Source organism: Natator depressus, chromosome 8 (genome assembly GCF_965152275.1).
Source record: "Natator depressus isolate rNatDep1 chromosome 8, rNatDep2.hap1, whole genome shotgun sequence".
NCBI classification, from domain to species: Eukaryota; Metazoa; Chordata; order Testudines; family Cheloniidae; genus Natator; species Natator depressus.
Window position 1 is genome coordinate 106,652,574 of NC_134241.1, and position 11,669 is coordinate 106,664,242.

General features: G+C 55.7%; 1 protein-coding gene across 8 annotated transcripts in view; it reads left to right on the forward strand.

Annotated features, from left to right (window-relative positions):
* ELOVL1 (ELOVL fatty acid elongase 1) overlaps positions 1–10,213 on the forward strand; it is a 29,914-nt gene extending 19,701 nt beyond the window's left edge. For 5 of the 8 annotated variants that reach the window (XM_074961943.1, XM_074961946.1, XM_074961945.1 and 2 more), the window contains 8 exons: positions 2,431–2,506; positions 4,322–4,517; positions 5,173–5,363; positions 5,588–5,668; positions 6,086–6,142; positions 7,019–7,124; positions 7,564–7,700; positions 8,143–10,213. In XM_074961943.1, coding sequence (XP_074818044.1) covers positions 4,472–4,517; positions 5,173–5,363; positions 5,588–5,668; positions 6,086–6,142; positions 7,019–7,124; positions 7,564–7,700; positions 8,143–8,403 — 879 coding nt within the window. In that variant the 5' untranslated portion in view covers positions 2,431–2,506; positions 4,322–4,471 and the 3' untranslated portion in view covers positions 8,404–10,213. Of the gene's footprint in view, positions 1–625; positions 877–2,430; positions 2,507–4,321; positions 4,518–5,172; positions 5,364–5,587; positions 5,669–6,085; positions 6,143–7,018; positions 7,125–7,563; positions 7,701–8,142 lie in introns of all 8 variants that reach the window. The other 3 variants (XM_074961947.1, XM_074961949.1, XM_074961951.1) reach the window with 3 other exon arrangements.
* Positions 10,214–11,669: the final 1,456 nt, after the last annotated feature.

Below are 11,669 nucleotides of genomic sequence, written 5' to 3' on the forward strand. Positions count from 1 at the left end.
CCACCAGGACAGACCAACTCTTCCACAATTCGCTGGGCAGAATTCATAGTTCACCTTCCTGCAGCAAAGGAGCTTGGGTGAACTTTGTAGCAAAGACAAGCCCTCACGTAGGTGCTGTGGGGGTGGGGGGATTGAACAAGTTGCCCTCCCCGCACACCCTGGCCCCAGACAGCTCACCAGTGGTGGATGCTGAAGGGGGGCAGTGGCTATACAGATGGGTGGGGTGGGGTGGGGTCACTCTTGCTGTAACTGTGCCCCGTGGAGGAGGAGCTGCTGCCCGTGGGGTGGGCATTGTGAGCCGAGCAGTGATTCTCTAGGAGAGAGCTCAGTGCCATCTCTCCTATGTGCCAGTGTCCTCCCTGCCTGGTTGCTGGGGGCTGGCATCCCCCATCGTGTGGGGTCTGTCGGTGCCTTCACTGGGGCCCTTCACTGTGCCAGAGGCTGGGGCCTACCCTGCCCAGTGGCTGCAGAGAGGGGGGTTGTTGTCTGTAGAAGGTGGGTGGGTGGAGTGTGTCTTTTGGCAGGAGAGCTGTGGGAGCTCCCTCTCTGGGCTGGCTCTGACTGAGTGTGTCAGAGCTATGCCAGGCACACTCTCCCCTCCCTTCCTGTCCCACTCACCCCTCAGGCAGGTGGCGGAGGGCACTGCAGATGACTGTCTTCAGAGCTGTTCCACGCCTGCTGTCCCGTTTCCAGGAGAGCATCTGGCTTGCTGTGTGCTTGGTAGAGTGAGCTGTGTGGACGACTGTCTGGCAGTGCAGGAGCTTCACACCTGGAGATGGTCTTGTTCCTCCAGAAGGGAGCTGGAATGAGGTCAATAGGAGCGCTGTGGGCCGGGAAGTGCTGGGGCTGTGTGGCTAGCATCCTCCAAGGCCAGGGGTAGGTCCTGGGGAGCCATGCATGGGATTTGGACACCAGCAAGCTGATATCCGGTTGTCTGAGCTGGCAGCCTTCACCCAGCCCTGCTGCTCTTCTGCCTTGGGTGCTGCTGCCCGGGGGCTGTGTCCCTCCCTGGCTGGGGCCTGCAGAAGCTCAAAGCTTTATGCTCAGCGTTCTAGTGGCCATTGATGTCCCAGGACCCATGTGCTGTGGCCCCTCCCTTCTTTGCCCTTGTCCTGGCAGGAATAACTTCATTTTGCTCAGACCTCCGGCTGATGGGTACATGAGCAGCAGGGAGGGGTGGTGGTGCCATGGCACTGTTCTGGCTCTGTTGTGTGAGGGGTGGGATCACCCTGACTAGCTTTGGGTGAGTGCTTGAAGGAGTGGGGTGAGGGAATCGGGCTGAAGCCACATGGAGGGCTGAGGTCTCTCTTCAGGCGTGTGAAGGATTGGGTATGGCCAGGGTCTGGGAAGAAGCCCCTTTTGCATGGGGAGGGGGAAGGTAGCGCTGCGGGGTGCAGATGGCCCAGCTCTGGGGACTGGGTTGGCGCAAGTGGCTTCTCCACTGCAGCGAACAGAGTGAAGCTGTTAGGTGTGGCTGGCACTGAGCCCTGCCTGCGCAATGGCACAGAGGCCTGGGCCGCATATGGCTCAGTACTGCCACGGGCAGGGACTGAGCTGTGCAGCAAGGAGCAGGCTGAGAACAGCCTGATGGGGAGGAGCGGGTGGTGCTGCAGCTGGGCTCTTCCAGGGTCTTAAGTAGAGCCTGACGGCTCATCTAGGCTGACCTGTGTATCACAGACCACCAGCAGCCACACACTTGCCCAGCAACCAAAACGAGACCCACAAAAGACTAGCCTAGGATGTGCCACAGGCAGAGAATGGGGGGGATTGAGGCGCACCAGTGCTCGGGGGGGGGGGGGCCCTGCAATGGCAGGGAAACGATTCCGTGAGATACCCAAATAATCCTGGCAAGTGACCTCATCTGCATGATGCAGGGGAAGGTGTTAGCACGACCCTGGCACTGTTCAATTTTAAACAAGGTTTGGGGTTTGGCTAGAGAGCCCTCAGCCTGCATAAGACTATGGCGCAAACAGTATTAAAAATCTCTTTATTAAAGACACAGAAAAAGAGAAACAGCTAACGCATTAAGTGAGGCTTCTCTTTTAACCACCCCCTTTTTTTTTTCTTTTTCTTTCTTTCCCCTTGGGTTTTTAGCAATAGAATTTTTAAAAGGGAAAATTGGTGCTTGATCTCTTAGCCCTTCTGGGGGGAAAAGAGTAGAAGGTAGCTGAGTGGTGCTGATGCTGCTGTTTCTGGTAACATTTGTTCCTGCTTTCCAAAAGAAAAGACCAGACAAAACCAATGAAGGGAGAAGAAAACAGCAAAGATAGAAAATGCAGCTTCTGTCTTTGCTGTTGACTCACTTGCAGCCTTGCTGCTGGGGAAACATAGGCCTGGCACTTGACTCCATTAGCCATTCTGAGGCCTGGCAAACTTGTACCAGCATTGGGCTGTTTAGGACATTTGCTTTTGTTTGTCTCTTTGTTACAGGCTCACAGCCGTGTTGCAAAATCGACAGTCTGGCAGGTTAAGCCAGACGGATTAGAAAGGAGAGGAGAGAAGTAAGGTGAGGAAGGAAGGACACATGGATGGGAGGGAGGAGAGGGATGACATATTCTTACATCCCAGGTGACATTGGGGATATGGCCAAAGTTGGTGGAGGTGATGCTGTGATCTGGGTCCCTCTCCCTGGCCTGGTCTGGTCAGGACAGCTCTCAGGTGTAATAAGAGGAGGTCCTGAAACATAAATTCTTGTGTCTGAGGCCTGAAGCCTGAACCAAAGTACCTCCAGGCAGTGTTAAGCAAAGCTGGGCTGCGAGTCAGAGGCACGTCCCACTCACAGAAGTTGGCAAGAAAAGGTTGTTAAAAGCACGTGCGCACACATACACATAAGGGCTAATAAGAGGAACTTGCAGCAAAACGGCATCAAAACACTCCAGACATAAGAAGGAACAGGCAGGTGCATCTTAAAGACAGCGTCAAAAGGACAACATGATGGATAGATTCATTTGAAGTAGAGGAGTAATCTGTCCTGCAACGGTATAAAAGTAGGTCCAGGAGTGCACACCTTTGTCCAGCCTAGGGGGCAGTGGAGTGTCCTGCCCGACTGAGCTGTGTCCATTGCCAGGGGGCACATATTCATAGTATGCCCTGTAGAGTCTATAGGGAACTATCACTGTGCTTCGTCTGACAGTAAACCTGGCTCGTGTTCCTTCGTACCTTACTAGAGTCTGTGGTTTTGGGGGGTTCTCTCGGGGTCTGCTGTGTCAGCTATCTGCGCAGAGCTGGGGCAGCACACAGAGGGAACACGCACGCAGCCGACTGTTGTTACTATCATCAAACAAGAGCAGAGCACCACACCAGTAGCTACGAACATCATCAGGATCAGGACGATGAGGGCCCAGTGGTGGTGTGATGCCTCCTGGGATCCCAGTGGGGATGGCAGCTCTGATGGTGAAGCTTGCGTCTTCCTCTTTTCCGTCAGCCAGGGGTTTTGTCAGACAGCTTTTTCATTTCTTCCCCTTCCCCAAACAAAAAAAACCCCTTTTTATTTTAAGGACTCCAGAAGGGATGGTGGGTGGAATAGCCCGTCCCTCGTTATTTTGCCCATTGGTTAGGGCGAACTTCCAGTGCACCAACTTTGGTCCATTGAGTTCCAGTCCCACACTTCTCTTGTTTACATGGCATAATTTTAACTCCATTATTGAGATGTATTAGTGCAATGGTTCTCAACCAGGGGTACCCCCAGAGGTCTTGATGGGCAGGGATGGTGTCCCTAACCTCTGTTTGCCAGAAGCTGGGAATGGACGACAGGGGATGGATTCACCTGGTGATTACCTGTTCTGTTCATTCCCTGTGGGGCACCTGGCATTGGCCACTGTCAGAAGACAGGATACTGGGCTACATGTACTTTTGGTCTGACCCAGTATGGCCGTTCTTATATCTTCCAGGGGCACATCAGCTTATCTAGATATTTGCCTAGTTTTACAAAACGGGCTACATAAAAAGCACTAGCAAAGTCAGTACATATTAAAATATCATATAGACAATGACTTGTTTATACTGTTCTATGTACTATACACTGGAATATAACTATTGCCCTTACATTTCAATCAATTTATTTTATAATTACGTGATAAAAAGGAGAAAGTAAGCATTTTTCAGTAATGTGCTGAGACACTTCTGTATTTTAGGTCTGATTTTTGTAAGCAAGTAGATTTTAAGTGAGGTGAAACTTGGGGGTACACAAGACACATCAATATCCTGAAAGGGGTACAGTTGTCTGGAAAGATTGAGAGGCACCACGTTAATGGGCCTCAAACTGAATTCATTCAAACAAATCTCCCTTGTGTACCTTTTCCCATCACATTTATTATTGTAGGTTACTGTGGCACTTGGTGAACTTTCACTTTTTACGGTGAAGCTCGCACTCTGGGTAAATCGGCAGGCTCAGTGCTCACCACAGAGAGCTGGGGATCCTGAGCCCAGAAAACCTGACCCTTCCCTGACTCTCTGCAGAACTCCAGCTGCTATGGAAGCGATTGTAACAATGTACCGGGACTTCATGAAGGGAACAGGTGAGATCTTCCTTCCATGCCCAGCTGCTGGCCAGAGAGCTGGGTGCCATGGAAGCTGCCTGTCCCGTCCCACCCACCCACCCCAGGACTAGCCCTGCCTGCTGGCCATCACCACACCCACTGGAATCCAGTTCCACAGCTCTTGAATTCACGCTGGTACTGAGCCATGTTGTGGGACCCCTGCTCTGTGCTCTGATTGCCCTTGGGGTGCCCCCATTACTGAGCCATGCTGCGTCTGGGACCCCTGCTCTGTGATCCTGATGCCCTTGGGGTGCCCCCGTTACTGAGCCACACTGTGGGACCCCTGCTCTGCTTCGGGTGTCCTGGGCTGCTCCTGCTGTTAGTGCCTCCATGATATTGTGATGCCATCCGAGGGGCAGGGGAGAAGTCCTGGAGTGGAGCCTTCACCCAAAGTGGTTTGTGGCTACCATGGAGCCTGGTGTGCATTAGGAATTACTGGGGTTCATCAGGTGCTCCCAACCACCTCCCTCCCTGAGTGCCCCATGTAACCATGATTGCCCAGGAGGAGCAGGGGGTCTCCAAGGGCCACGCTGTGGGTCAGTGGCAGAGTCCAGGCTGCAGGGAAAGGGAAGCAGGCGCTCTGGCTGGGGGGTGGTCTCGTCCTTACCCGCATCCTTTGTGCCTCTCCCTGCAGACCCCCGCATAGCTGAGTATCCCCTGATGCAGTCGCCCTTCCTCATGATGGGGATCCTGCTGGGCTATGTCTACTTTGTGCTGTCCCTGGGCCCCTGGCTGATGGCGAACAGGAAGCCCTTAGACCTGAAGAAGTTCATGGTGGTCTACAACTTCTTCCTGGTGGGCCTCTCACTCTACATTGTCTATGAGGTGAGGTTCCAACGGCCGTGCAATCTGTGCCAGGCACCTGTGCCATCAGTCCTTGCCCCTGGAGAGCCTGAGCTGCTGGGCAGAGGGCACCTGGCTGCCCAGTGACTGAGGCACCCCCTTATGGTTGCCTTGGGAGCTTCAGCCTGCCGTCTCTCTGAGGGGGAGGGTGGGCATGGTGGGGTGGTGTGTGCTGAACCTGGTCTGGTGGTGTCCCCTTGCTGCAGTTCCTGATGGCAGGTTGGCTGACGGGATACACCTGGAGATGTGACCCTGTGGATTTTTCCCAGGACCCCAAGGCCCTTCGGGTAAGTTCTTCTCTCTTGCTGCAAGCAGAATGGGGCCCTTAATCACAGGCCCTGGGCAGCATGCAGCTGCTTCCTTCCTGTTACCATAGCCATTGGCCTTGGGGACCTCTGGCCCAAGATGGTGGCTGGGTGTCTCCTGTGGCTTATAACCCAGCAGCATGGAGCTGAATAAAGAGGCAGTGCCCTCCAGAGTTTGGGGGTATGTGTGCCAGGTATGGGATTGCAGAGCCCCAGGGGTCCATCTACTGAACCACAGAGGAAAGTCTCACCGCCCCGATGTTTGTTGGCCCTTGCTGTCTGCAGGAAACGAACCTGTCTGGGAGGGTTGGACTGCAGGTGAGTGGGGCACCCTGCCCAAGGGCAGAGCTGGGTGGGCATGGCTAAGTCTCTGACACACATGCACTCTTCGTGTTTCAGATGGTCCGTGTATCTTGGCTTTTTGTCTTCTCCAAGTTCATTGAGCTGATGGACACGGTAAGTGAAGGATCCTCGGGGAGTGGTAATCGGGCACTCTCCCCCCAGCACTCCAAATTTTCTAGAGTGTTTTGCAAATCCAAATGAGCCTGGCCAGACCCCCATGCAGGGCCTCAGCAGTGCCTGTGGGGGGAAAAATACAGAGACTGGGAATAATGAGCTTCATAAGAATGGCCACACTGGGTCAGACCAGTGACTTATCTAGTCCCGTACCCTGTCTTGCCAGGTGCTTCAGAGAGTGAATGGAGCAGGGCAATTTATTGAGTGATCCATCCCCTGGAATCTAGTCCCAGCTTCTGGCAGTCAAAGGTTTAGGGACATCCAGAACATGGGGTTGTGTCCCTGCCCATCCTGGCTGATAGCCACTGATGGAGCTTCCCTACACCTCATGCCAGGTCATTGCCCTGAAGCAGTGACGAGAGATTCCTCTCTTGGGCTTTGGAAATGAGTGTGAGGGAGCCAGGACCCATCCAAACAATAAGCCCAGCCCATGGGAGGTGAGCACTTCCTTTCATGCCAGTACCAGGCTCTCCCCTTCCTGAGTGGGGGCAGGTTGCAGTTTTTCCACCTTCCCTGATGGCTGCGCAGGTAGTCACTGATTACTGGGAATTGGCACCACCCAGGTAAGCCTGTCACCATCAGCCCTGGTGGCTGCTGAATCAGATGTTCTCAGGATGCAGGACAAGAAGTGCCTGGCAGTGGGTTCTCCCCAACATATCACCCTAGCTTTGGAAGGACCCTCCCTGCTGTTGGAGCCTCTGCATTCACTGTAGATTCCCGAGAGCCCTGGCGGAATCCTGCACTTTCAATAGCCATCCTGTCCCAGCTGCTCCAGCTTCTGCTGACTCGGCCACCCACCTGCTTCTCTGCTTCTAGGTGATCTTCGTCCTGCGCAAGAAGAATGAGCAGATCACCTTCCTGCACCTCTTCCACCATTCTGTCCTGCCTTGGAGCTGGTGGTGGGGGGCTAAATTTGGCCCAGGTGAGGGCTTGCACACTGAATTGCCCTGCAGTGAGGGGAGGGGAGGGGAGATCTGGTCCCAGTCTCCCAGTGAGAGGCTTACACCGCCCCGCTGGCTTCAGGGCTCTTCTTCCCTTGCAGGGCCCACGGGGAACAAGGACAGATCTTATCACTACTGTTGTAGGAGTGCATGCACAGTCTTCCCACACCTGGCTGCTGCCCCCATTCTCAGCCAGTGGCTGAGTCAAACCCCCTTCCCTACCCACTCCTCAGACCCATTATTCCCCATTTGTGGGGGCTGGGAGCCCTGCATGGGCATGGGGAGGGCTGTAGTGCAGTTTGGCTTGCTGCAGTAGGTCATCCATGAGCCATGGAGCCTGTGCCCCTGTTGGGTGGGGGGGCTCAGCACCACAGCGTGGGAGTGGCCCCCAGCACTAATTACCTCTTCTCTGCCCGGCAGGGGGAATGGGTTCCTTCCATGCCATGGTCAACTCCATGGTGCATGTTGTCATGTACTCCTACTATGGGCTCTCGGCAGCAGGGCCTGCCTTTCAGAAGTACCTGTGGTGGAAGAAGCACATCACAGCTGTCCAGCTGGTGAGTTGGGGCTGTGCGGCAGCCGCAAATGCCCCATGCACCCTGGGGCTGGGTGTTTCTGTGGGGGCACAGCATGGGGGCAGGGTCGCTCAGGAAATGATCCATGCCAGCCTCTGGCAGGGCCAGCACTCCTCACTATAGAGTTCAGATGGGGCTGTGTCCGTCCCACACGGAGAGCCTTAGCAGGCTGCGCCTGTCTGGGGGCTGTGGCCAGCTGTGGTCTGCAGCTCCATGCATTGCTTTGGGAAGGGCTGGGCCTTTGGGCTGGGCCTTTGCCCTGGCCAGGGGCACCCTGTTGGTGCCCTGTGTGAACCTGCGCTCTCCCACGGGCTTGGGGGAGGGGGCGTAGCTCGGGTGGAGATGCTCCCCCCGCCCCTCATGAGTAACCGGTCCCCTCTCTGCCTCCCTCTCCCCGCTGCACATACTCCACGCTGGCTGTCAGGCGCAGTTCGTGATCGTCTCCATCCACATCTCCCAATACTACTTCATGCCCAGCTGCCAGTACCAGTACCCCATCTTCATCCACCTCATCTGGATTTATGGGACCATCTTCTTCATCCTCTTCTCCAACTTCTGGTACCACTCCTACACCAAGGGCAAGCGGCTGCCCAAGGGGGCCCACTACCCAGCCCCGCTCCAGCACAACGGCAGCAGCCTGCACGAGAACAGCGCTGTCACCAACGGCAAAGTCAAAACCAACTAGAGGGCCAGGCCCTCCCAGAGCCAATGAGAGCCCCGGGGCAGAGGTAGCTGGGACTGTCCCCCTGCTCCTGGGCGTTACTAGCCAAATCAAGTGCCTACAGACTGTTGTACCCCAAGTGCCCAGCCCCGCTTCCTGCTGCCCTGTCTGTCTTCAGGCGTGGCCCTTCTGCTCTGGGCAGCTGCTCCCACCAGTGCAGGGGAGGCTCCTGCTGCTTCCTGCCACATGAGCAGGGGGGCAGCCACCTGCATCACCGGTAGAGGGGTTACAGCCCTGCTCCGTTGTCTCCAAAGGAACTTCCCCATAAGTGCCTGTCTGCCCCTTCTACCAGGGCCCCCTTCCTGCCCCAGGAGGCTGCTCCATGGTGAGTAGGACCAAACATGGAGCCCACCCCACCTTTGCCATGTATTGGGCCCTGTGTGACTGAAGGAAGTCGCTCTCTGTTTGACTCTAGGTGCTCCCTGTGCCCCTCTGCTCTCAGCACTGCTGCCAAGGAGTGTAAGGCCCTGGGCCTCACTCCCACCTCAAGGACCCTGGGTCCTCCCTATTCACCATCTGTCCTTGCCACTTCATTCCATTTCATTGCACTGCTCCCTCCCAGCTCCAGTACGCGTAGCGAGGGGATGCTGGGCCCTGCACTGAGAGCTCCGGCACTCCAGGACAGGTAGGCTGGGTGCAGGGCCAGGTACCCCTCTGGTTACTACTTGAATGTGAGGCTGAGCCTACTGCTCCTGTGCACTAGCTGACCCTTTTCACCCCGTGCCTTGCACACACATGGGCCATGCTGACACTTGGGAAAAGCCATTCCCAGAGCGCATGCTCCCAGCCTGCCTGCCTGCCTGCCTGCACCCTTCTTTCCTGGCTGGCTGTGGGGTGAGAATATATTCCAGCTGTGGCAGCCTATGCCTCTGCTGGCTGCTCGAGAGCTAGCCTCTTCAGGCTGTGGCTTGGTCCAGCATGGGAGCAGCTGTGCTTTGACTCCCTCTGCTTAATACATGTAAACTCAAGTCTGGAGCAATAATCTCCCCTGGAATTTGCTCCCTCACTGCTGTGGCATTGGGCACAGAAGCCCAGCAGCCATGTGCACAGTGGGAGGAGGTCAGAGCATGGCCCCAGTCCTCTTCCTGCCAGTGGCCCTGCTGTCACTTGTGCAGGTTCCCAGAGCAGTGCCCTTTGTGCCTTGTAAGCCTTTCCCCTTGGGGGGCATAGGGGCCTGTTTTTGCGCTCAGGAGTAGTGCAGCGGCTGCTCAGTGGGCATCTCCCACTTTGGCTGTAGTCAAAGCCTTGTTGGTATGCATCCTGTGGGGGAAGTAGAGGGCCTTGAGCACCCCTCCCCCCCACCATAAGCCAGGCTGCTTTTGTGTATCTCCAGAAATAAAGACAGAAGGAGAAGCGGCTCTACCCTCTTGTTTTCCAGGATCTCTTTTTAGTGTGAACTCAGTGACCCTTCCCAGCCTTGCCTGAGCTAGACTGAGATGGGGGGGGGGCTTGAAAGCTCCTGAGAGAAGTGCCTGGCCCTAGCAGAACACCAGGGAGCCAGCAGGCACCTGCAGTGAACTTGCTGCCTTGGGGCAGCTGCTTGTGGCTAGGAGGGAGTTAACAAGGCAGCAGATACTGGAATCGTTTGCAGCTGGACTCTCAGAGCACTCTGGGAAGAGCAATGGTAGGGACAGGAATAGGGTTGTCAACTGTCTAATGGCACAAACACAAACACGCTTGTCCTGCCTGAGGCCATACCCCTACCTTGCTCCTTCTCCAAGGCCCCACCCCCCACTCACTCCATTTTCCCCCCTCCCTCTGTCGCTCACTTTCCCCCACCCTTACTCACTTTCACCGGGTTGGGGTGCAGGATGGGGTGTGGGCTGGGGGTGGGGCCAAGAGGTTCAGAGTGTAGGGGGTTGGGGTGCGGGAGGGTATGAAGGGTGCAGGCTCTGGCTGCCCAGCATTTACCTCGGGCAGCTCCCAGAAGTGACTGGCGTGTCCAGTTCCTAGGCTCAGGGGCAGCTAGGTGGCTCTGCATGCTGCCCTTGCCCGCGGGTACCACCCCTGCGGTTCCCGGCCGCTGGGAGCTGTGGAGTTGGCACTTGTAGTGGGGGCAGCATGCAGAGCCCCCGACCGCCCCTGTGCCTAGAAGCCAGAAGGACATACCGGTTGCTTCTGGGAACCATGCGGTGACAAGGCAGGTAGGGAGCCTGCATTAGCCCTGTTGTGCAACTGGACTTTTAGCAGCCTATTAAAATCTCCCAGATTGGTTTCAGTAGCCTCCGGGAGACTGAGGCTGATTCTGGGAGACTCCTGGCCAATCCGGGAGAATTGACAACTCTAGGTGGGAACCACAGCTGAAAGCATCTCCACTCCCAAACACACACAGCCGTTGTCAGTAGGGAGCAAATACCAGACCTGTGGCTAAAGCCTAGGCACAGAGCAAAGCATTTGGGGTGGCAGGGTGCAGACCAGGTGCTGCTGCTCATGAGGGTCCTTCTGTGCAACTGCTGGGGCAGGAACCAAACCTCCGGCAGGAGAAGGGAATAGCTGCCAAGGCGTTCTGGCTTTTGCCCAAAGTTGGGCTGGTGTAGAGAGCCAGCAAGCTGCCTGCATGTGCTTCCCCTAGAGTCTGCACTCAGGAACGTCCTCCAGCTGCTGGCTGTGTGAGAGGAACCATTTCTGTTCCCAGGGGCAAGACGCCGGCTGGAAATCGGGCATGTGCCAGCTGCTGAGCTAGCAGCCATGTGCACTCCCAATGCCTGCAGACCAGGGGCTTTCTCCTCTCCCAGCTTTAGGCAAGGGTGGGATGAAGGGGGAGTGGTAAAGCAGGTCAGGTGGATAGTAAGAAAATCCTGGCCCAGGCTCCTACCAGCCACACAGCACCACGGAGTGGGGGTAAATGGAAGGAGCAGAATATGTAAGTAGACTGAGGACACTCACTGGCACAGGAAATTGTTGAGGCCAGGGATTTAATATGATTCAGAAAGGGATGGGATGCTTTGATGGCTATCGGGAATAGCTTACAGTAGCAGCAGTGGTACATTTTGGAAGGGATTAAAACCTGTTTAAGATAGTAGGGACTAGCATGGGACCTACTCTGGGAGGCAGGTTATTCCACACATGCTACTGTGGGGTTCTTACACCTTCCTCTGAAACCGCTGGCTGTAGTCACTGGGCTAGATGGACCTTGGGTTTAATAGACTCAGGGAACGCTGATGTTCCTAGGCTCTCTTCTCCCTCCCACCATGCACCCTATTGCCCATCCACCCTAGGCTAGCCAAAAA